At 41.7% G+C, this 26,887-nt stretch overlaps 1 protein-coding gene across 15 annotated transcripts in view; it reads right to left on the bottom strand.

The window, feature by feature from the left end:
- LOC127907130 (phosphatidate cytidylyltransferase 1-like) overlaps positions 1–26,887 on the bottom strand; it is a 73,839-nt gene that overhangs the window by 23,324 nt on the left and 23,628 nt on the right. For all 15 annotated transcript variants that reach the window (XR_008063319.1, XR_008063321.1, XR_008063322.1 and 12 more), the window contains exons 3-7: positions 23,810–23,906; positions 18,510–18,607; positions 15,302–15,441; positions 7,040–7,098; positions 3,281–3,363 (exon numbers count right to left, since the gene is read on the bottom strand). Coding sequence is in view for 2 of the 15 variants with exons in the window: in XM_052460854.1 (XP_052316814.1) it covers positions 3,281–3,363; positions 7,040–7,098; positions 15,302–15,441; positions 18,510–18,607; positions 23,810–23,906 (477 nt within the window). In the remaining 13 variants the exon portion in view is untranslated. The remainder of the gene's footprint in view (positions 1–3,280; positions 3,364–7,039; positions 7,099–15,301; positions 15,442–18,509; positions 18,608–23,809; positions 23,907–26,887) is intronic.

The raw sequence follows: 26,887 nt of genomic DNA, 5'->3' as shown, positions 1-26,887 counted from the left end.
AACTCTAACCTAACAGAAAAACAACATTCAAACACATGTCAACTCTAACAGAAAAACAACATTCAAACACATGTCAACTCTAACCTAACAGAAAAACAACATTCAAACATGTCAACTCCAACCTAATAGAAAAACAACATTCAAACACATGTCAACTCTAACCTAACAGAAAAACAACATTCCAACACATGTCAACTCTAACCTAACAGAAAAACAACATTCCAACACATGTCAACTCTAACCTAACAGAAAAACAACATTCAAACACATGTCAACTCTAACCTAACAGAAAAACAACATTCAAACACATGTCAACTCTAACCTAACAGAAAAACAACATTCCAACACATGTCAACTCTAACCTAACAGAAAAACAACATTCAAACACATGTCAACTCTAACAGAAAAACAACATTCAAACACATGTCAACTCTAACAGAAAAACAACATTCAAACACATGTCAACTCTAACAGAAAAACAACATTCAAACACATGTCAACTCTAACCTAACAGAAAAACAACATTCAAACATGTCAACTCCAACCTAATAGAAAAACAACATTCAAACACATGTCAACTCTAACCTAACAGAAAAACAACATTCCAACACATGTCAACTCTAACCTAACAGAAAAACAACATTCCAACACATGTCAACTCTAACCTAACAGAAAAACAACATTCAAACACATGTCAACTCTAACCTAACAGAAAAACAACATTCAAACACATGTCAACTCTAACCTAACAGAAAAACAACATTCCAACACATGTCAACTCTAACCTAACAGAAAAACAACATTCAAACACATGTCAACTCTAACCTAACAGAAAAACAACATTCAAACACATGTCAACTCTAACAGAAAAACAACATTCAAACACATGTCAACTCTAACCTAACAGAAAAACAACATTCAAACATGTCAACTCCAACCTAACAGAAAAACAACATTCAAACACATGTCAACTCTAACCTAACAGAAAAACAACATTCCAACACATGTCAACTCTAACCTAACAGAAAAACAACATTCCAACACATGTCAACTCTAACCTAACAGAAAAACAACATTCCAACACATGTCAACTCTAACCTAACAGAAAAACAACATTCCAACACATGTCAACTCTAACCTAACAGAAAAACAACATTCCAACACATGTCAACTCTAACCTAACAGAAAAACAACATTCCAACACATGTCAACTCTAACCTAACAGAAAAACAACATTCAAACACATGTCAACTCTAACCTAACATTCAAACACACGTCAACTCTAACCTAACAGAAAAACAACATTCAAACACACGTCAACTCTAACCTAACAGAAAAACAACATTCAAACACATGTCAACTCTAACCTAACAGAAAAACAACATTCAAACACATGTCAACTCTAACCTAACAGAAAAACAACATTCAAACACATGTCAACTCTAACCTAACAGAAAAACAACATTCAAACACATGTCAACTCTAACCTAACAGAAAAACAACATTCAAACACATGTCAACTCTAACAGAAAAACAACATTCAAACACATGTCAACTCTAACCTAACAGAAAAACAATATTCAAACATGTCAACTCCAACCTAACAGAAAAACAACATTCAAACACATGTCAACTCTAACAGAAAAACAACATTCCAACACATGTCAACTCTAACCTAACAGAAAAACAACATTCCAACACATGTCAACTCTAACCTAACAGAAAAACAACATTCCAACACATGTCAACTCTAACCTAACAGAAAAACAACATTCAAACACATGTCAACTCTAACCTAACAGAAAAACACATGTCAACTCTAACCTAACATTCAAACACATGTCAACTCTAACCTAACATTCAAACACACGTCAACTCTAACCTAACAGAAAAACAACATTCAAACACATGTCAACTCTAACCTAACAGAAAAACAACATTCAAACATGTCAACTATAACCTAACAGAAAAACAACATTCAAACACACGTCAACTCTAACCTAACATTCAAACACACGTCAACTCTAACCTAACAGAAAAACAACATTCAAACACACGTCAACTCTAACCTAACAGAAAAACAACATTCAAACACATGTCAACTCTAACCTAACAGAAAAACAACATTCAAACACATGTCAACTCTAACCTAACAGAAAAACAACATTCAAACACATGTCAACTCTAACCTAACAGAAAAACAACATTCAAACACATGTCAACTCTAACCTAACAGAAAAACAACATTCCAACACATGTCAACTCTAACCTAACATTCAAACAACATTCAAACACATGTCAACTCTAACCTAACATTCAAACACATGTCAACTCTAACCTAACATTCAAACACATGTCAACTCTAACCTAACATTCAAACACATGTCAACTCTAACCTAACAGAAAAACAACATTCAAACACATGTCAACTCTAACCTAACAGAAAAACAACATTCAAACATGTCAACTCTAACCTAACAGAAAAACAACATTCAAACACACGTCAACTCTAACCTAACATTCAAACACACGTCAACTCTAACCTAACAGAAAAACAACATTCAAACACACGTCAACTCTAACCTAACAGAAAAACAACATTCAAACATGTCAACTCCAACCTAACAGAAAAACAACATTCAAACATGTCAACTCTAACAGAAAAACAACATTCAAACACATGTCAACTCTAACCTAACATTCAAACACATGTCAACTCTAACCTAACATTCAAACACATGTCAACTCTAACCTAACATTCAAACACATGTCAACTCTAACCTAACATTACCTTTACATTTGACCAACGAGCATCTTGACCGTTTACAGATATATTTTTTAACAAAATACAGTTTGAATACAGAGCCATGAGGAGGGCCTCTGTATTTGACTACCATAGAGCTGAGGGCTGACTACCATAGAGCTGAGGGCTGACTACCATAGAGCTGAGGGCTGACTACCATAGGGTTGACTACCATAGGGCTGAGGGCTGACTACCATAGAGCTGACTACCATAGAGCTGAGGGCTGACTACCATGAGCTGAGGGCTGACTACCATAGAGCTGAGGGCTGATTACCATAGGGTTGACTACCATAGAGCTGAGGGCTGACTACCATAGAGCTGAGGGCTGACTACCATAGGGCTGACTACCATAGAGCTGAGGGCTGACTACCATAGGGCATACTACAGTATCAGAGAATCCGACTACTACAGTATTAGTGAAGAGGAGAGAAGGGACAGGTTTCTGGGCGCGTTGTGTGTGCTGTGTGTGTCTCTTACCAGATCATTCCTTCAAACAGGTTCTGGATGACCAAGTGAGACTGAGTCACCACTATCAGTAGGGTAACATGGGTCCACGCAAACTGCAGGGGTAAACCACACACACAGTTAGCCATGGGGAATGTAGCCTGACCACTCACAATAACAATGTTTGTAGGTAGAATGCAGATAGGCAGACAGGCTATAGAAATACAGTATCTAGATACAGAAAAACAGCATCTAGATAGGCAGGCTATAGAAATACAGTACATAGATAGGCAGGCAAAATATACAGAAAAACAGCATCTAGATAGGCAGGCTATAGAAATAAAGTATATAGATAGGTGGGCTAAAGAAATACAGTATATAGATAGGAGGGCAATATAGATATAGAAATACAGCATCTAGACAGGCAGGCAATAGATATTGAAATACAGCATCTAGACAGGCATGCAATAGATATAGAAATACAGTATCAAGATCGGCAAGGCTGAGTCATTCCAAACCACTACACCCACTGATATCTATGGTAGGCTAATACACCACACACTAGTGGGTGTGTGTGTGTGTGTGTGTGTGTGTCATGCTGGCGAGTCTGAAACGTCATCCCATGTAATGTATTTATCATTTCACTATGTAGTGCTCTACTTTCCACTCAAAGGTCAAAAACAGTGGTCAAGGTCAACAGTGGTGCGATACATAGGGAATAGGGTTCCATTTGAGCCGTAGTCTGCTGTATAGTAGGGTTCCCCAACGGGAGGGAGCTGTATAATAGGGTTCCCCAATAGGAGGGAGCTGTATAGTGGGGTTCCCCAATAGGAGGGAGCTGTATAGTGGGGTTCCCCAATAGGAGGGAGCTGTATAGTAGGGTTCCCCTATAGGAGGGAGCTGTATAGTGGGGTTCCCCAATAGGAGGGAGCTGTATAGTAGGGTTCCCCAATAGGAGGGAGCTGTATAGTAGGGTTCCCCAATAGGAGGGAGCTGTATAGTGGGGCTCCCCAATAGGAGGGAGCTGTATAGTGGGGTTCCCCAATAGGAGGCAGTAAGCTGTATAGTAGGGTTCCCCAATAAGAGGCAGTAAGCTGTATAGTAGGGTTCCCCAATAGGAGGGAGCTGTATAGTGGGGTTCCCCAATAGGAGGGAGCTGTATAGTAGGGTTCCCCTATAGGAGGGAGCTGTATAGTGGGGTTCCCCAATAGGAGGGAGCTGTATAGTAGGGTTCCCCAATAGGAGGGAGCTGTATAGTAGGGTTCCCCTATAGGAGGGAGCTGTATAGTGGGGTTCCCCAATAGGAGGGAGCTGTGTAGTAGGGTTCCCCAATAGGAGGGATCTGTATAGTGGGGTTCCCCTATAGGAGGGAGCTGTATAGTAGGGTTCCCCTATAGGAGGGAGCTGTATAGTGGGGTTCCCCAATAGGAGGGAGCTGTGTAGTAGGGTTCCCCAATAGGAGGGAGCTGTATAGTAGGGTTCCCCTATAGGAGGGAGCTGTATAGTGGGGTTCCCCAATAGGAGGAAGCTGTATAGTGGGGTTCCCCAATAGGAGGGAGCTGTATAGTAGGGTTCCCCAATAGGAGGAAGCTGTATAGTGGGGTTCCCCAATAGGAGGGAGCTGTATAGTGGGGTTCCCCAATAGGAGGGAGCTGTATAGTAGGGTTCCCCAATAGGAGGCAGTAAGCTGTATAGTAGGGTTCCCCAATAGGTGGGAGCTGTGTAGTAGGGTTCCCCAATAGGAGGGGGCTGTATAGTAGGGTTCCTCAATAGGAGCGAGCTGTATAGTAGGGTTCCCCCATAGGAGGCAGGAAGCTATATAGTAGGGTTCCCCAATAGGAGACAGTAAACTGTATAGTAGGGTTCCCCAATAGGAGGGAGTTCTCAATGTTTTTTGGGCAAAAAATAAATATATACACAGTACCAGTCAAAAGTTTGGACACACCTACTCATTCTAAGGTTTTTCTTTATTTTGACTATATTCTACATTGTAGAATAATAGTGAAGACATCAAAACTATGAAATAACACATATGGAATCATGTAGTAACCGCAAAAAAGTGTTAAACAAATCAAAATATATTTTAGATTCGTCAAAGTAGCCACCCTTTGCCTTGATGACAGCTTTGCACACTCTTGGCATTCTCTCAACCAGCTTCACCTGGAATGCTTTTCCAACAGTCTTGAGCCCTTGTTGGCTGCTTTTACTTCACTCTGCGGTCCAACTCATCCCAAACCATCACAATTGGGTTGAGGTCTGGTCATTGTGGAGGCCAGGTCATCTGATGCAGCACTCAAATAGCCCTTACACAGCCTGGAGGTGTGTTTGGGGTCATTGTCCTGTTGAAAAACAAATTATATTCCCACTAAGAGCAAACCAGATGGGATGGCGTATCGCTGCTGCAGAATGCTGTGGTAGCCATGCTGGTTAAGTGTGCCTTGAACTTGAAATAAATCACTGACAGTGTCACCAGCAAAGCACGCCCACACCATCACACCTCCTCCTCCATGCTTCACTGTGGGAACCACATATGCAGAGATCATCCGTTCAACAACTCTACGTCTCACAAAGACACGGCAGTTGGAACCAAAAATCTCACATTTGGACTCATCAGACCAAAGGACAGATTTCCACCGATCTAATGTCCATTGCTCATGTTTTCTGGCCCAAGCAAGTCTCTTCTTCTTATCGGTGTCCTTTAGTAGTGGTTTCTTTGCTGCAATTCGCCCATGAAGGCCTGATTCACGCAGTCTCCTCTGAACAGTTGATGTTGAGATGTGTCTGTTACTTGAAATCTGTGAAGCATTTATTTGGGCTGCTATCTGAGGCTGGTAACTCTAATGAACTTATCCTCTGCAGCAGAGGTAACTCTGGGTCTTCCTTTCTTGTGGCGGTCCTCATGAGAGCCAGTTTCATCATAGCGCTTGATGGTTCTTGCGACTGCGCTTGAAGAAACTTTCAAAGTTCTTTAAATTTTCCACATTGACTGACCTTCATGTCTTAAAGTAATGATGGACTGTCATTTCTCTTTGCTTATTTGAGCTGTTCTTGCCATAATATGGACATGGTCTTTTACCAAATAAGGCTATCTTCTGTATACCAACCCTACCTTGTCACAACACAACTGACTGGCTCAAACATATTAAGGAAAGAAATTCTACAAATTAACCTTTAACAAGGCACACCTGTTAATTGAAATGCATTGCAGGTGACTACCTCACAAAGCTGGTTGAGAGAATGCCAAGAGTGTGCAAAGCTGTCATCAAGGCAAAGGATGTCTACTTTGAAGAATCTCAAATATATTTGATTTGTTTAACACTTTTTTGGTTACTACATGATTCCATATGTGTTATTTCATAGTTTGATGTCGTCACTATTATTCTACAACGTAGCAAATAGTAAAAAATAAAGACAAACCCTGAATGAGTAGGTGTATCCAAACGTTTGAATGGTACAGTATATATTTATTTTATTATTTTCGTTGTTGGATATTAAAAAAATAAAAGAAATCGCCAGGAAATCAACTCAAATTTATTTTAATTTAGGAAATCTGATCCAAGTATTCCAAAACATAAAAGAGGTGATCGTATCCCGACGTTATAGAAGTTTGAAATGATTTTGTTTTTTGTCAAAATACCCGTTTGGTGATTCTTGCTGTCAATTTGCACTGTAGAAATGATTTAAAACCCATGTTCTGGACGTAGTTGGGGAACCCTGCTGTACGGTACGGCACGCAGAGTACCAGGATGTTAGTCAGTCAGTGGTATCCAGGGTTACGTGACTCATACACACCATGTAAAACTGCAGGCGGTAATGCTTCTTCACTAAACTCAGAACAAACATGCAGAAACCTGCGAAAAATCAAATAACATGCGGTCAGTTTCTCTGCAAAGGATGGTGGGAAAGAACATCATCTTCATCATCATCATCATCATCATCATCATCATCATCATTCCATACCCCCCCCAAAGGATGGTGGGAAAGAACATCATCTTCATCATCATCATCATCATACCATACACACCCCCCCTTTAATCTGTCGCAGTGGGGTATCAATAGGGATGTGCATCTTTCGAGACAATTTCATATATGTATATAGATACATGGACTCCATTACCATACAGGAAACTAAAGAGGTTTACATTTTAAAACAATTCGGTGAATCAATGAGAATCAAAAATGTGGCATTTATTTGTTGTAAAAAACACACATTTCTTTTCAAGTTCAAATCAGCTGCTGATGGGGAACTCACGGGCTGGATATGTCTGAGCTGACGTGTGTGTGTGTGTGTGTGTGTGTGTGTGTGTGTGTGTGTGTGTGTGTGTGTGTGTGTGTGTGTGTGTGTGTGTGTGTGTGTGTGTGTGTGTGAGAGAGAATGATGTACACTGCGTGCACATTTATTAGGCAAGTGAGTATTCTGATCTTATCATTGTTTCTATGCACATTTTCCAACTCCAAAACCATATGAACTTGAATGCTTATTGGGATTGAATCATTTTCAGGTGATATGCAATGTATTTGTGTATTGAGGGAGGGTGTGGCGAAAGTGAATGCCGCCTTATATCAAAAGGTGTGCGTAATTATTAGCCAAGCTTCATTACCTCAGGTAAAAAATAATTTTAAAAAATGGGACAAAAAAACAAACACTGAAAAGTCCTTTCAGACGGATGCAACACTCATGAAATAGCTGAACTATTGAGGCGCGACGACCGGACAATCAAACGTTTTGTTTGCGAAATGTCAACTGGGGGCCGCAAAAACCAACGCAGGGAGAAGAAAAGGAGCCAAATGAACTGCAGAAGAATTAACCGTCAAGCTACCAGGAACCCATTATCCTCCAGCGCCAACATAGTCCAGAACGGCAACCTACCTGGAGAGTCCTGAGGTACAACCTACCTGGAGAGTCCTGAGGTACAACCTACCTGGAGAGTCCTGAGGTACAACCTACCTGGAGAGTCCTGAGGTACAACCTACCTGGAGAGTCCTGAGGTACAACCTACCTGGAGAGTCCTGGAGTACAACCTACCTGGAGAGTCCTGGGGTACAACCTACCTGGAGAGTCCTGAGGTACAACCTACCTGGAGAGTCCTGAGGTACAACCTACCTGGAGAGTCCTGAGGTACAACCTACCTGGAGAGTCCTGAGGTACAACCTACCTGGAGAGTCCTGAGGTACAACCTACCTGGAGAGTCCTGAGGTACAACCTACCTGGAGAGTCCTGAGGTACAACCTACCTGGAGAGTCCTGAGGTACAACCTACCTAGAGAGTCCTGAGGTACAACCTACCAGGAGAGTCCTGAGGTACAACCTACCAGGAGAGTCCTGAGGTACAACCTACCTGGAGAGTCCTGGAGTACAAGGTATCAACAGCTCAGAGACATGACTAAGGTCAAGAAGGCTGAAACACGACCACCACTGAATAAGATTCACAGGTTGAAGCGTCAAGATTTAAAAAAAAAAAAAAAAAAAAAAGGTATTTCTTTGCCCAAAAGGTATTTTATGGACAGATGTAATGAGAATGAATCTTGATGGACCAGATGGATGGGACCGTGGCTGGATCTGCAATGGACACAGGGACACCACTTTGAGTCAGGCGCCAGCAAGGTGAAGGAGGGGTACTGGTATGGGATGCTATCATTAAGGATGAGGTAGTTGGACCTTTTCGGGTTGAAGATGGACTGAAACTCAAGTCCCAAACCTACTGCCAGTTTCTGGAATATTCTTTCTTCAAGCAGTGGTACAGGAAGAAGTCCTCAGCATTCAAGAACGGCATGATCTTTGCGCAGGACAATGCTCCATCACCTGCATCCCAGTACTCCACTGCTTGGCTAACCAGCAAGGGCCTCAAAGATGTCTGAATAATGACTTGGCCCCCTTTCTCAACCGACTTAAATCCTATTGAGAACTTGTGGGGCCCTTCTCAAAATGTGAGATTTACAGTGCGGGAAGACAATACATCTCTTTGAGCAGCATTTAGGAGGGTGTGGTTGCTGCCTCAGCGAAAGGTGTTCGTGAAACAAATCAAGAAACTGACAAGACTCCATGGATGGAAGGCTCATGGCATTAACAGAAAAGAAACGGCGGCTATATCGGTCATTGAATATTTTTGAAAGGCCCATTTAAAAAAAAATAATTAATTGTCATTTGGTATAACTTATTTGTTACCCTTACTCTAAAAATTGAGAATAAACAAGGGAGTTGGGAGAAATTATTTTTTGGTATTTAGTTGCCTAATAATTGCGCACACTTATATATTCCCCTGGGAAAGACATGACTCACTTTTCCTTTGTTTAAACATTCTGGTTTGAGGTTCAATAACATTTTGGATTGACTAAGACCATTGTGTTTGTTCAACAATACAATTAATCCTGAGGAATACAATGTGTCTAATAACTGTGCACTCAGCGTATATCTAAGGTGTAGGTACCTGATTTGAACCATAAAGGAGACTACCACCCCACTACTACCAGATTAGAGCCATAAGGGAGACTACCACCCCACTACCAGATTATAGCCATAAGGGAGACTACCACCCCACTACCAGATTATAGCCATAAGGGAGACTACCACCCCACTACCAGATTATAGCCATAAGGGAGACTACCACCCCACTACCAGATTATAGCCATAAGGGAGACTACCACCCCACTACCAGATTATAGCCATAAGGGAGACTACCACCCCACTACCAGATTATAGCCATAAGGGAGACTACCACCCCCATCAGATTAGAACCATAAGGGAGACTACCACCCCCATCAAATTAGAGCCATAAGGGAGACTACCACCCCCATCAGATTAGAACCATAAGGGAGACTACCACCCCCATCAGATTAGAACCATAAGGGAGACTACCACCCCCATCAAATTAGAGCCATAAGGGAGACTACCACCCCCATCAGATTAGAACCATAAGGGAGACTACCACCCCCATCAGATTAGAACCATAAGGGAGACTACCACCCCCATCAAATTAGAGCCATAAGGGAGACTACCACCCCCATCAGATTAGAACCATAAGGGAGACTACCACCCCCATCAGATTAGAACCATAAGGGAGACTACCACCCCCATCAGATTAAAGCCATAAGGGAGACTACCACCCCCATCAGATTAGAGCCATAAGGGAGACTACCACCCCCATCAAATTAGAGCCATAAGGGAGACTACCACCCCCATCAGATTAGAACCATAAGGGAGACTACCACCCCCATCAGATTAGAACCATAAGGGAGACTACCACCCCCATCAGATTAGAACCATAAGGGAGACTACCACCCCCATCAGATTAGAGCCATAAGGGAGACTACCACCCCCATCAGATTAGAATCATAAGGGAGACTACCACCCCCATCAGATTAGAACCATAAGGGAGACTACCACCCCCATCAGATTAGAACCATAAGGGAGACTACCACCCCCATCAGATTTTTGGTCTTTGTAGCCTATGTGTTTTGTATCCCCACTGTGGTTCTGAAATCACCATCCCCCACTAAATTAACTTGTCATTTTTGCAGATTAAGTGTTTGAGCTAGTCATGTATCAATATTTATTCTTTACAAATGAGCTATGACATACCGAATGTATATTAATCACATTTTGGATTTCACCCGCCCCATCACAACAAAATTATGGTTTTGAATGTTTGGAAGCTTAATGGAGAGATCTTCTCTGACTTCGGCCATGCAGCGCACCTCGCAAAAAAGTATTGCTCGTTATGAAATTATAAACTTGATCTAAAAATGACCATCGGGGACAGATGCGTATCGGTGAATCGTTACGTCCTTAGCTATTAACCAATCAGTCACTGTATAAGGCCTGATGATCGTAACAGCGAGAGGTTATACACAGTCACGTGACATTCCCTGCTCTATTGAATGAACGGGACATCACATTGTCTTTTAAAACTGGAATCGATAAAAATTGGTCAAACTGTCCGTTTGGGATAATTACAACCAAGAAGCTACTAACAACAAACACTATTGTCACGCCTTGGGCTTAGTATTTAGTGTTTTCTTTAATTATTTGTTCAGGCCAGGGTGTGACATGGGGTTATTGTATTGTCTTATTGGGGGTTTTGTAGGCATTGGGATTGTGGTTGATTAGGGGTGTGTTTAGTCTAGGCTTGGCTGCCTGAGGCGGTTCTCAATCAGAGTCAGGTGATTCTCGTTGTCTCTGATGGGGAACCGTTTTTAGGTAGCCTGGGTTTCTCTGTGTATTTAGTGGGTGCTTGTTCCTGTCTCTGTGTAGTTTCACCAGATAGGCTGTAATTAGGTTTCACGTTCCGTTTGTTGTTTTGTATTTGTATCGTTATTTCATGTGTCGCTTTTTCCATTAAAGTCATGAGTAACCACCACGCTGCATTACGGTCCGACTCTCTTTCTACAAAACGAAGAACGACGTTACAACTATTTTGTTCCCTCGGACATTGTCGCATGTACAAATGTATTTTATCAAACTGTTATACACGCCTCTCCTCTGTTTACTCAAAACAAAATAATAAAGGTGTTGTGGTGAAGAGTGGTGCGGGTTTCCTCAAAATGAAAATTCGATCTTTAAACATTTTACACAGCGAACCAAAGCAACCTCAGAAAACTCCATTGGATTGATTGAAGAGCTACTATAGATTTGTAGCCCCGGTCCCAAATCTGTTTGTGCGGTCTGATATTGCCAATGTCACGCCGAGTTGTCAAGAAAGCACAAACAGATGTGGGACCTGGGCTAATAGAACTCAATTCGTGACTCGTTTCAAATATGCAGAGGGAGTTGAAAAGAGAACACAGGCTGTTGTATAAAACACCTCCGGATTACATCGTCAAACTAAGGGCAACCGTGGCATCCGTGACAGAGAGGGAGAAGCGAAAGACAGTCTAGCTAGCTACATTTTCAGATATAAACGTTTCAAATTTTGTCGTCAGAAAGTCATTCTCATTGCAAGTTAAAGTGTACTGTCAGCTGGCTAGCTAACGTCAGCTGGCTAGCTAACGTCAGCTGGCTAGCTAACGTCAGCTGGCTGTCTCGCCACACATGTGAATCCATAAAGAGATGGGTGAAGCTAAAAGGCTTAAGAGGGTGTGAACGGGTGCAGACAAAGAAGAGCTCTCCAGTAGGTGTACCAAAACATTCAAGGGCCATTTTCTCAAAAGTGGGGTTACAAGTTTATCAGCTTTCAAAGCAGAATTACTTTCCCATTGTTCCTCAACTGTAGTGTATGATAAGCCATTTTCTCTCTCTGAGTCTCTACTTCTATCTAATGTAAAAAAATAAAAAATAAACACTATTTCAAATGTTGCTACATAAAATCGAATCGAGCCGGTCGGTCACATTTGTGCTGAAGGTGTCGATTAAAACCCTAATTTGTGTGTCGGGTTTCGCCACATAATGCAAGCAGCCGATATGAGATCCCCTAGGAATCACACTCCAGCCAGGGTATTGAGTCGCCGGGCAGATTTAGTCTGTTCAGCAGAGCTGTGGATTTTAAACGGCTGTGACAGACAGTCACACTCCAGCCAGGGTCAAATCAAAAGACACTCCAAGGCCTGTATTCACAAAGGCTGTGTTTACATTGGCAACCCAAATCAGATCTATTGGCAGATTTTTCAGGGAATGTGTAAACAGCAACAAAAACAGTTGGAATCTGATCTTCCAGGCTGCAGCAGGAGGCTGGAGGGAGAAAGGAAAGGTTGTCATGTAGTCACCTAACTAGCTAACACACCAATAAGGTAAGGAAGGTGGGAAACTGACAACAGTGGTCTGTTTCTTAATGGTTATAACGGACGTGCTCTTTGACCCGAGTCCATAGGCATCTGAGAAACATACTTTATAGCCCTGTTAGTTAATCACCAACTGCAGTGTGTAGGCACTTAGTCAGTCCAGTAGTCAAATGTTTCATGTCGGCCTTGCTTTTACAATAAAACTACCCAGCAAACAGGGGACGTCCTAAGGACATTCAGGGGAACACGACACAACCTCCCGATGTTCCGCGACTCATTTTTTTGTTTGCAGGGTAAGTAGCTAGGCCAGAGGTTTGCAAGTGTTTTTTTTGTCCGTGACCCCATTTTGATACAACAAAAAAAAAATAGTGTAATCAACAGCCAATGATTACAAAAAAAATAAAAAATTGGGACGATGACAGGCTTGGCTTTTGATGGAATTTCAATCTGAAGACAGTCTGGTTTGAAGTGACTGAAACGCATCAGAAAGGCATTGAGAAGTTCACCAGATGTTGATTAGAAAATAAAAGATCATCATCAATTTCGGAGTTATTTCCTGGTCTTGTCCACTGGGGTTCTGAAGGCTTGTGGACATTCTGTAGAGAGAAGCCGAATACAGAACTCTGACCATGACAGACTGACCAGGTGAATCCAGGTGAAAGCTATGATCTCCTATTGATGTCACCGAAATCCACTTAAAATCAGTGTAGATGAAGAAGGATTTTTAAGCCTCGAGACGATTGAGACGTGGATTGTGTATGTGTGCCATTCAGAGCGTGACTGGGCAAGACAAAATATTTAAATACCTTTGAACGGGGTATGGTAGTAGGTGCCTTTGAACAGGGTCTGGTAGTAGGTGTCTTTGAACAGGGTATGGTAGTAGGTGCCTTTGAACAGGGTATGTATGGTATTAGGTGCCTTTGAACAGGGTATGTATGGTATTAGGTGCCTTTGAACAGGGTATGGTAGTAGGTGCCTTTGAACAGGGTATGGTAGTAGGTGCCTTTGAACAGGGGTATGGTAGTAGGTGCCTTTGAACAGGGTATGGTAGTAGGTACCTTTGAACAGGGTCTGGTAGTAGGTGCCTTTGAACAGGGTCTGGTAGTAGGTGCCTTTGAACAGGGTATGGTAGTAGGTGCCTTTGAACAGGGTATGGTAGTAGGTGCCTTTGAACAGGGTATGGTAGTAGGTGCCTTTGAACAGGGTATGGTAGTAGGTGCCTTTGAACAGGGTCTGGTAGTAGGTGCCTTTGAACAGGGTATGGTAGTAGGTGCCTTTGAACAGGGTATGGTAGTAGGTGCCTTTGAACAGGGTATGGTAGTAGGTGCCTTTGAACAGGGTATGGTAGTAGGTGCCTTTGAACAGGGTATGGTGGTAGGTGCCTTTGAACAGGGTCTGGTAGTAGGTGCCTTTGAACGGGGTATGGTAGTAGGTGCCTTTAAACAGGGGTACGGTAGTAGGTGCCTTTGAACAGGGGTATGGTAGTAGGTGGTAGTATGGTATGGTAGTAGGTGCCTTTGAACAGGGGTATGGTAGTAGGTGGTAGTATGGTATGGTAGTAGGTGCCTTTGAACAGGGGTATGGTAGTAGGTGGTAGTATGGTATGGTAGTAAGTGCCTTTGAACAGGGGTATGGTAGTAGGTGCCTTTGAACAGGGTAGTAGGTGCCTTTGAACAGGGTAGTAGGTGCCTTTGAACAGGGTAGTAGGTGCCTTTGAACAGGGGTATGGTAGTAGGTGCCAGGCGAACCGGTTTGTGTCAAGGGCTGCAACCCTGCTTGGGTTTTTCACGTTGTAGCTTAAACCGTTTGAAAAGATAGCGCCACATTTTTGTAGGAAGAAAACAGAAAACCGGTTACTCAGTCTAACCCCGATTCTATGAACCAAGCATGATTTTCTTTCATTCATAGTGTCTCTCGTGACCCCATGTGTCAAAATTAGGCTGTTAAAATGTGCCTATATACACACACACACACACACACACACGTCGTTATAGACCAGTGTATTAGTACTGTTGTTTCCATGAACAAAGTGACCAGATTTACCGACAGACCGTTTAACATCTATGGTTTATTACCGTTTTATAACAGCGGCCTGGCGGAACAAATCACAGATTCATATCACCATGGAGATAAGAACTATTTTTATATATTTTTTTTAAAGTGTTATTTCTTACTTTTGTAGTATTTTTCTTAAAACGGATTTGTTAGTTAAGGGCTTGTAAGTAAGTATTTCCCCTGTAAAGGTTGTATTCGGTGCATGTGACAAATACTCTGTTGTTTGATATATCTATCTATCTTCCACTCGTCTTCATGGTGCAGACGTCGTTACACTGAGCCTCACCTGCCAGGTAGACAGCGAAGGAGATAAATCTATGGTATCGGACCAGGAACTGGAGCGGTTCTTCTCTCTGCACCAACGCACCAAAGTACTCCGCCAATGTCTCACCATAGAAGAAGTAGTTCACACAAACCAGGAAGTACCTTTAAAAAAATATATATAAGAATTAAAAAAGCAAACAAGTCAATATCAATTCACGCAAATCATCATAAAAGTACTTGAAGGAAAACAAGGATATTGTATTCATTCCTTTTTGGTTTTGTGTGTTTGTTTGTTTTTTGTTGTTCAGAGGTCAGAGTTCAATTGGTGGAGGGTTAGGCTGTTCAGAGGGCATGCTGCGTGTGTACTTTCCAAATGGACTTGCCTAGTTAAATAAATAAAAAGGTACAACAAAAATAGATGAAAACTTCCAGCATGGCAGTGGCATTTGCTCATGGTTGGCTCAGCTCAAGCCTTGGTGTGTATGAGTTTGTTTGTGTGCCTTTATGGGAAAAGGTTGCTCTGCTCTACAGAAATCTTAAAAAACATTAAGGCGAGGGAGAGGGAGGGGGGGGGGGGTGGAATCTATATTCAGACTATTACCTGAAAAATAAAACTACTCCTCATTTTTGACAGAGAGACTGTTAAACCCAACCCTCTCTGTCCCCTGGGATACAAAGGCACAAACTTCAAGATCGAGAGAGAGAGAGAGAGAGAGAGAGAGAGAGAGAGAGAGAGAGAGAGAGAGTGAAAAACTCTCCAGAACTCTACCATCCCCCGGATTCACACCTCTGGTCCTGGGTACTCCGTTACTAGGGGGTTGCCAAGGCCCCTTCCAGAACACTCTTCCCTGGGCTAGAGTCATGTGACCTGGTCAGACACGATTGTACCTGGTGAGGATATCAAACCCCCTCAACACAGTCTGTTCTTTAGTTGGACAAAGATGTCAAGAGAGACCTCACCACTAGGCCCTTCCTATAAGGACACTGCACCTCAACACAACTCACCACTAGGCCCTTCCTATAAGGACACTGCACCTCAACACAACTCACCACTAGGCCCTTCCCATAAGGACACTGCACCTCAACACAACTCACCACTAGGCCCTTCCGATAAGGACACTGCACCTCAACACAACTCACCACTAGGCCCTTCCTATAAGGACACTGCACCTCAACACAACTCACCACTAGGCCCTTCCTATAAGGACACTGCACCTCAACACAACTCACCACTAGGCCCTTCCTATAAGGACACTGCACCTCAACACAACTCACCACTAGGCCCTTCCTATAAGGACACTGCACCTCAACACAACTCACCACTAGGCCCTTCCTATAAGGACTCTGCACCTCAACACAACTCACCACTAGGCCCTTCCTATAAGGACACTGCACCTCAACACAACTCACCACTAGGCCCTTCCGATAAGGACACTGCACCTCAACACAACTCACCACTAGGCCCTTCCTATAAGGACACTGCACCTCAACACAACTCACCACTAGGCCCTTCCGATAAGGACAAGCCTCTACCCTGATAAAGTATAGATGGTATCCCTGTCTCCTGTCTGGTGATAAAGTGTAGATGGTATCCCTGTCTCCTGTCTGGTGATAAAGTGTAGATGGTATCCCTGTCTCCTGTTTAGTGATAAAGTGTAGATGGTATCCCTGTCTCCTGTTTAGTGATAAAGTATAGATGGTATCTCTGTCTCCTGTTTAGTGATAAAGTGTAGATGGTATCCCTGTCTCCTGTTTAGTGATAAAGTATAGATGGTATCCCTGTCTCCTGTGTGGTGATAAAGTGTAGATGGTATCTCTGTCTCCTGTCTCCTGTCTGGTGATAAAGTATAGATGGTATCCCTGTCTCCTGTGTGGTGATAAAGTGTAGATGGTATCCCTGTCTCCTGTGTGGTGATAAAGTGTAGATGGTATCCCTGTCTCCTGTGTGGTGATAAAGTATAGATGGTATCCCTGTCTCCTGTGTGGTGATAAAGTGTAGATGGTATCCCTGTCTCCTGTCTCCTGTCTGGTGATAAAGTATAGATGGTATCCCTGTCTCCTGTGTGGTGATAAAGTGTAGATGGTATCCCTGTCTCCTGTGTGGTGATAAAGTGTAGATGGTATCCCTGTCTCCTGTGTGGTGATAAAGTATAGATGGTATCCCTGTCTCCTGTGTGGTGATAAAGTGTAGATGGTATCCCTGTCTCCTGTGTGGTGATAAAGTATAGATGGTATCCCTGTCTCCTGTGTGGTGATAAAGTATAGATGGTATCCCTGTCTCCTGTGTGGTGATAAAGTATAGATGGTATCCCTGTCTCCTGTGTGGTGATAAAGTGTAGATGGTATCCCTGTCTCCTGTGTGGTGATAAAGTGTAGATGGTATCCCCGTCTCCTGTGTGGTGATAAAGTGTAGATGGTATCCCTGTCTCCTGTGTGGTGATAAAGTGTAGATGGTATCCCTGTCTCCTGTGTGGTGATAAAGTGTAGATGGTATCCCTGTCTCCTGTGTGGTGATAAAGTGTAGATGGTATCCCTGTCTCCTGTGTGGTGATAAAGTATAGATGGTATCCCTGTCTCCTGTGTGGTGATAAAGTGTAGATGGTATCCCTGTCTCCTGTGTGGTGATAAAGTGTAGATGGTATCCCTGTCTCCTGTCTCCTGTGTGGTGATAAAGTGTAGATGGTATCCCTGTCTCCTGTCTGGTGATAAAGTATAGATGGTATCCCTGTCTCCTGTGTGGTGATAAAGTGTAGATGGTATCCCTGTCTCCTGTGTGGTGATAAAGTGTAGATGGTATCCCTGTCTCCTGTCTGGTGATAAAGTCTAGATAGAATGACCAGCAGGAGACAGGGATACCATGTCCTCTAACCTGGCCTCAGGACAGTCGCACATATAATTAAAACCGGAAACAGTGGATGGCTCTCTATTTTTCAGAGACTAGAAGGGGGGCGGGCAGAGAGAAGAGAGAGAGGGGACAGAGAAGAGAAAAGAGAGCGAGAGAAAAACGAGAGGGGGGAGATGAGGGGGAGAGAGATGGAGTGAGAAAAACAAGAGGGAGGAGAGAGAGAAGGGGGGGACAGAGAGAAGGGGGGACAGAGAGAAGAGAGAGAGGGGACAGAGAAGAGAATAGAGAGTGAGAGACAGAGAGAGAAAAACGAGAGGGGGGAGATAAGAGGGAGTGAAAAAAAAGTATAATCGAAACTGACAAGAAAGATATAGTCGGTCCTTACCAGCTGAGTGTCCTGAACCAGGGCAGCTCGTAGGAATGGTAGACTCTGTAGCCGATATCTATGATCTCCTGAAAACACTTGATCTGGATGGTCATCACCTACCAAGGAGAGAGAACGAGAGAGAAAGAGAGGGGTGGGGGGTGAGAGAGGAGTTAGGACCAGTGTTGGGGGGTAACCCATATAAAATAAGAACTTTTTTTGCGGTTACTTAAAAATAAAAAATAAAAATTAATGTGGTGATATTACAAACTCCATCTTTTTTAAGAGTTTACCTTCACGTTATTTTCAGAAGTTATCGTCATGGTGTTTCCGTGATCTGATCTGGAGAATCCAGATTAAAATTGATAGAGGGTGTGCATCTGATCTGGAGAATCCAGATTAAAATGGATAGAGGGTGCGCATCTGATCTGGAGAATCCAGATTAAAATGGATAGAGGGTTGATCTGATCTGGAGAATCCAGATTAAAATTGATAGAGGGTGTGCATCTGATCTGGAGAATCCAGATTAAAATGGATAGAGGGTGCGCATCTGATCTGGAGAATCCAGATTAAAATGGATAGAGGGTTGATCTGATCTGAAGAATCCAGATTAAAATAGAAGAGGGATGATCTGATCAGGAGAATCCAGATTAAAATAGAAGAGGGTTGCGCATCTGATCTTTGCAGTTGATTGCTTCTGTGATAGCAAAGTCCACTGTAACTATCCAATAAATGAAGCGAGGCAATTAGCGTTTTGTAGTATAGTGGTTTCGATACATATGCGCTTAGTTGATTCCCACCAATATTTTCAAGTTAAAATCACCACCGCATATTAGTAGACCATCTTTGGTTCCTCCTACCTCTCTGGGATAGGTGGGACGCTTGTGTCCCACTTGGCCAATAGCCAGGGAAAATGCAGAGCGCCAAATTCAAATAAAATACTATAAAAATCAAACTTTTATTATTAAATCACACGTGTACGATACCAAATTAAAGCTACACTTGTTGTGAATCCATCCAACACGTCAGATTTCAAAAAGGCTTTTCGGCGAAAGCAAACGATGCCATTATCTGATGATAGCACGACAGTAAACAAAGAGAGAGGAGCATATTTCAACCTTGCAGGAGCGACACAAAACGCAGCAATAAAAATATAATATTCATGCCTTACCTTTGACGAGCTTCTTTTGTTGGCACTCCGATATGTCCCATCAACATCACAAATGGTCCATTTGTTCGATTAATTCCGTCAATATATATCCAAAATGTCAATTTATTTCGGCCCGTTTGATCCAGAAAAACACAGGTTCCAAATTGCGCAACGTCGCTACAAAATATCTCAAAAGTTGCCTATAAACTTTGCCAAAACATTTCAAACTACTTTTGTAATACAACTTTAGGTATTTTTAAACCTTAATAATCGATCAAATTGAAGACGGGACTATCTGTGTTCAATACAGGAGGAAAACAAACTGACGCTACTTTGAGTCATGCGCCTCTCTCAAAAAGTATCTATCTAACAGTACACTTCAAATGACACTCATTCAAGATGGCCGTACTTCTTCATTACACAAAGGAAAAACCTCAACCAATTTCAAAAGACTGGTGACTTCCAGTGGAAGCGGTAGGAACTGCAAACAAGTCCTTTAGAAATCTGGTTTTCCAATGAAAACGCATTGAATAGACAGTGACCTCAACAACAAACAAAGAAATCGGAATGGTTTGTCCTCTGGGTTTTGCCTGCTACACAAGTTCTGTTATACTCACAGACATGATTCAAACAGTTTTTAGAAACTTCAGAGTGTTTTCTATCCAAATCTACCAATACTATGCATATCTTATATTCTGAGGATGAGTAGCAGGAAGTTGAATTTGGGCACGCTATTTATCCAAAAGTGAAAATGCTGCCCCCTTATCCCGAAGAAGTTAAAAGTTGCGTCATACTGCAGCACACCTTGCGGGGCTGCTGAAGCATTCTGTGGCACGTTATTTAATTGTCAGCCATTTTTTCTGTTAATACAAGTTAGTGCTAGTTTGACCACCAGACGGCATCTTAATAAAGAAGCATTTGATTTAGTCTTCCATATTGACATTAGCAGAGAATTTAAAACCTTTTTTTGTAATAACATAGTATATGGGATTGATTTTAAGAAATATTATGGTGTTTCAATTCCGAGAAAAACGAAAAACCAAACACTCAGGGTTTCCGTCAGGATGGGATGGGAAATATGGCGCTGTACAACGTGATTGTCGGGAGAAGGCAACAGCATACGAGGATTCTAAATGGTTTGCCTTCATTAGACAACTTTGTTCCAATTTTTCTGTAAATCAGTGATATTCATTCCCGTAGTAATTCGTTATGGATCCATAACTAAATCAACATCTGCATTTTGAAAGAGTATTTTTGTCATTATTTTATTAATGAAAGCATAAAGATGCCGATGAAGAAATACAGTACCGTACAGTATATGCTTTTACAGTTGGATAATAAAGCATTCTGAAGATATAAGCCAGCTGCATGTGTTTATTAGGCCACTGTGCAGTCTGACAAGTAAACATAGCCTACAATACATACTGTAGTAAACATAGGAAAGTGCCGAATTCCTTACATAAGGGAGACCGGGCCGTGTCTGTACAAGAGAATGCGGGCACGCGAGAGACCGGGGTTCAATTCCTCGACGGGGAGGAAAGAGTAGGCTGTCCCTGTAAAAAAATATTTGTTCTTAACTGATTACATATCTGTTATTTCATAGTTGTGATGTCTTCACTATTATTCTACAATGTAGAAAATAGTAAAAAATAAGAAAAATCTTGGAATGAGTGGGTGTGTCCAAACTTTTGACGGGTACTTTCTCAATTCATTTGATTAATATTATGGTATTTCTATTCTATGACAAATGAAAAAACTCTGTGTTTCTGTTTGGATGGAGGAGAAAATATGGCGCTGTACAACATGACGGTCAGCAGTACAGTACTGGGCTATTTAGCTGAAGAATCCCTGTGTCTTGCAGACAGGAGACCGGGGTTCAATTCCCTGACGGGGAGGGAGGAGTAGGCTGTCCTTGTAAATAAGAATTTTGTCTTAACTGACTTGCCTAGTTAAATAAAGATTATACTAAGAGCATAACATTTCTGCACCCTAATTTTCTAATTCTAGTCTAACCAATACCCAAATGGAGATGGAGACCAGTCCCCATGCTTGTCTCAGAGCAGTGCAAAACGGTGCTAAATAAGTTGTACGCCTTTTGCTTCAAACCTTATTGCTTCTAACTTCAATATGCTCTTTAATTAAATAAATAAGAACGACACCACTTTTAACATCACGTTACTCAACACGGATGAAACTCATTTCGCCTATGGTAAGCCTACAGTATGTCTAAATAAATAAAAAATTAAATGAGGTGACTCCCCGCCAATAATTACATTTAAAGGATTGGAGGATTCCAAGGGGCATTTTCCGTTAAGATATTCTCACAGATCCTGAGGGGCTTTTACATCATTCTAAATAAATTAATAATAATAAAAACGCTTTGTTAAAAAAGTACCAACATTTTGGAGATTTCGTTTTCATTTAACCTAGAGTGAGTGAGAAAAAGTCAATTCTTGAACATGGGGTGAGATATTCTCACTCATTTTAAAATAAAGCCAGTTTGTTATTTTGAATTATTTATTTCTGGAGAAACCGAACTTGATTGTTCAGCAGACATCACAGGACATTTCTGTTTCTCCATGCTTGTCTCAGAGAGGTGTTTCTGGGACCACATCGTTTCCTTCAAGGTAGGATTATAGCAATATTTTTGTAACGTTTAGATACATTTACATGTATATTTATATTATTGTACCTAATGTTGGCTGTTTGGCTAAATGTCTTGTTTTATTCTCCAAATGCAGACAATGACCCAAAACATACTGCCGCCCGGGTTTGCATTGCAAATGAGGGCATAGACTGGGTCAAGACGTCAGCAGAGTAAGTAAACCTTTATGTAGTCATAAAGGTTAATTATAAATAAATAAAATACCTACAACACCTACGGTAGGCCTACAACACCTACGGTAGGCCTACACACCTACGGTAGGCCTACACACCTACGGTAGACCTACAACACCTACGGTAGGCCTACAACATCTACAACACCTACGGTAGGCCTACAACACCTACGGTAGGCCTACACACCTACGGTAGGCCTACAACACCTACGGTAGGCCTACACACCTACGGTAGGCCTACAACACCTACGGTAGGCCTACAACACCTACGGTAGGCCTACACACCTACGGTAGGCCTACAACACCTACGGTAGGCCTACACACCTACGGTAGACCTACAACACCTACGGTAGGCCTACAACACCTACGGTAGGCCTACAACACCTACGGTAGGCCTACAGTATATCTATAAATATTTTTTTCTCATCTCTACAGATAGGTCTCCTGATATAAACCCGATCGAACTCGTTTGGCATCAACTGAAAACATTCATCCGTAAATCTGCCAAGCCGACAAGCTAAGATGAACTGGTTCAAGGCCATCAAAATGTTATGGCTAAGAGAAACTGACGATACAACAACTACATTGATCATCGCAGCAAGGTTTTACCTGTGGTCGTGGAGCTGGGGGGGAGTGAGACTAAAATGTAGTTTAATAAATAAACATCCGCATTTCAATGTTTTTTCTCGTTATTTTATTTTAATGAAAGTATAAAGGCTTTGATGAAGAAACACTGTACTGCTGTTCTGAGTTAGTCCTCTAAAACACTTTAGAGGACTTAAGCACTGAATACATTTGCAAGTTCAGGGATTTTCACTGCAGTAGCTGGGCTATGAAAAGTCTATTGTCCTGTTAATAGGAAACATTAGCATGATGGGCTACACCTGCTACAGTACACTTGTGGAAAAACATTACCATGAACAGGGTGTTATAAAGCTACATACCATTACCATGAACAGGGTGTTATAAAGCTACATACCACTACCATGAACAGGGTGTTATAAAGCTACATACCACTACCATGAACAGGGTGTTATAAAGCTACATACCACTAACATGGTGTTATAAAGCTACATACCACTAATATGAGCATGTTATAAAGCTACATAACACTAATATGAACATGTTATAAAGCTACATAACACTAATATGAACATGTTATAAAGCTACATAACACTAATATGAACATGTTATAAAGCTACATAACACTAATATGAACATGTTATGAAGCTACATAACACTAACAGTGTGTTATAAAGCTACATACCATTACCATGAACATGGTGTTATAAAGCTACATACCACTACTATGAGCATGTTATGAAGCTACATACCACTACTATGAGCATGATAGGTCCCAGGTAGATCATCATGAAGAATCCTGATATCATGGCCATGGATAGAACCCCTCGTATACAGCAGTTCTTCCACCTGGAAAAAGACACACAGCACATCAATACACACAGACTCTCCATTTGGGTATTGGTTAGACTAGAATTAGAAAATTAGGGTGCAGAAATTTTATGCTCTTAGTATAATCTTTATTTAACTAGGCAAGTCAGTTAAGACAAAATTCTTATTTACAAGGAAGGAAGAGGAGGGGGTGTGATGATTTACATTAAAGAACATATCCGATGTAAACAAATTGAGTGGTCATGTGATAATGAACTAGAATGTATCGGCCTGAACGTTACACTGTCTCCCCAAATGTCTTTTACCCTCATTGGAATGTATAGGCCACCTTCCACCAAAAGTGTGTTTTTTGATCAGTTTAATACCATGCTTAGGGAATGTGATTTTGGGAAAGAGGTCATCTTAATGGGAGATTTTAACATTAATTATGAAGACAAGTGTTGTAGGAAAACCCTCAAACGGATCACTAATACCTTTGACCTTACACAGCTAGTTAAAGGGCCAACCAGGGTGATTTGTTGCTCTAAAACACAGATTGATTTGGTGTTCAGTAATAAACCAGAGAGAGTGACTAAATCATTCAATATGGTTACTGGGCTGTCTGATCATAATCTGACACTTATAGCCAGAAAGCTGTCTAAGAGCAGGTTTAACCTCTCTACTGTTAGAAAGCCGGATCAACTCAGAATACCTACGAGTGAATTAAACTATTTTGAAAAAGCAATTAAGGGAATAAACTGGAATGATCTCTTGTCCTATACAGACGTGGAAGCTGATAGTCAGGTTTTTCTATCCACAATCCAGACTACAATAAATGGCTTCCTAAAGAAAATCAAATCCAAACCTGGCCAAAAGAGCACTCTTCCTTGGCTAAATGGAGAAATCTGGAAATTGATGAAAGAACGAGATTATGCTCTAAAAACAGCCCTAAAATCTAAATTAGAGCATGACAGACGTAGGTTTACCATGTTGAGAAATAAGGTGATAAAAGAAATCAGACAGGCCAAGGCAAACTTTTTATTAACATAATTGGTGAAGCAAAGGGAAATTCTAAATTGATATGGGAGAATCTAAAAAGTTAACAGGGAAAGACCATAGTAACACTGCAAAAGACTAGAAATCATGGTGAATAACAATCTAACACAGGATGCAGTTGAAATAGCAACAGCCTTCAATTCCTACTTTATTGACTCTGTCAGGTTACTGACACAGAACCCCTCCACTGATTTCTTGGGTCAGTGCTAGTGAATGACACTCAACCTGTCTTCATCATAAGGGAGGTTTCTGAGTCAAAGGTGAACAAGGTGATTAGCTCACTAAAGAACTCTAAAGCCAAAGATGTGTTTGGGATGGACTCTACCTTTCTTAAAAACTACAAAGAGTCACTCATTGGCCCCATTACTAAGGTCACCAACACATCTATTGGTCTTGGTGTGTTTCCAAGGGTATGGAAGTCGGCCATAATAACGGCCATCTTTAAATCAGGCGACCCTGCTGACGTGAGTAACTACAGGCCCATTAGTATACTACCTGTGGTGTCAAAGGTTGTTGAAAAGTGTGTAGCAGAACAACTGATTAACCACCTCAACAACAGCCCCTTCACATTACACTCCATGCAGTTTGGCTTCAGAGCGAAACACTCCACAGAAACGGCCAACTGCTTTCTTCTGGAAAATGTGAAGTCCAAGATGGACAAAGGGGGTGCTGTTGGGGCTGTGTTTCTGGACCTAAGGAAGGCTTTTGATACTGTTAACCATGAGATTCTCATCACAAAATTGTCCAAGTTCAACTTTTCCCCTGATGCCTTGAGATGGATGAAATCATACCTTGAAGGCAGAACTCAGTGTGTCAGAGTGAGCAATGAGCTGTCGCCCACTCGTAGCTATGATGTGGGCGTGCCCCAAGGGTCAATACTGGGGCCCCTCCTGTTCAGCCTGTACATTAATGATCTGCCTTCTGTATGTACTGGGTCTGAAGTTCAAATGTATGCAGATGATACAGTGATATATGTGCATGCAAAGAGCAAACAACAAGCTGCACAAGAACTCACTACTGTAATGGTCCAGGTTACAAAGTGGCTCAGTGACTCGTGTTTGCATCTCAATGTGAAAAAAACTGTTTGCATGTTCTTCACAAAGAGGGCAACAGATGCTACTGAGCCAGATGTCTATGTGTCAGGGGAGAAGCTCCAGGTGGTATCCGATTTTAAGTACCTTGGCATCATACTTGATTCCAACCTCTCTTTTAAAAAGCATGTGAAAAAGGTAATTCAAATAACTAAATTCAATCTAGCTCATTTCCGATTTATACGAAATTGTTTGACTACAGAGGTAGCAAAACTGTACTTCAAATCTATGATACTCCCCCACTTAACATACTGGTTGACTAGTTGGGCCCAAGCTTGCTGTGCAACATTAAAACCTATTCAGTCTGTCTACAAACAGGCTCTCAAAGTGCTTGATAGGAAGCCCAATAGCCATCATCATTGTCACATCCTTAGAAAACATGAGCTCTTGAGTTGGGAAAATCTTGTGCAATACACCGACGCATGTCTTGTATTCAAGATCCTTAATGGCCTGGCTCCCCCTCCACTCAATATGTTTGTTAAACAGAAAACCCAGACATATGGCAGCAGATCCACAAGGTCTGCCATGAGAGGTGACTGTATAGTTCCCCTAAGGAAAAGCACCTTTAGTAAATCTGCATTCTCTGTGAGAGCTTCCCATGTCTGGAATACACTGCCATCAGACACACATAACTGCACCACATATCACACTTTCACAAAATGCTTGAAGACATGGCTAAAGGTCAATCAGATTTGTGAACATGGTCCCTAGCTGTGTGTTGCCGCTTTCCATGTTGTCTGTAGCTTGTGAGGTATGGAAACACTTTGTTGCTTTTATGAATTTTGTCTTGCTGCTTTTTGTTCTATGTTGCTCTGTCTGTATGCTATGTCTTGCTTGTCCTATGTTGCTATGTTGCTATGTCTATGGTGCTAT

Source organism: Oncorhynchus keta, chromosome 14 (genome assembly GCF_023373465.1).
Source record: "Oncorhynchus keta strain PuntledgeMale-10-30-2019 chromosome 14, Oket_V2, whole genome shotgun sequence".
NCBI classification, from domain to species: Eukaryota; Metazoa; Chordata; class Actinopteri; order Salmoniformes; family Salmonidae; genus Oncorhynchus; species Oncorhynchus keta.
This window is presented reverse-complemented; position numbering and strand designations above follow the sequence as displayed.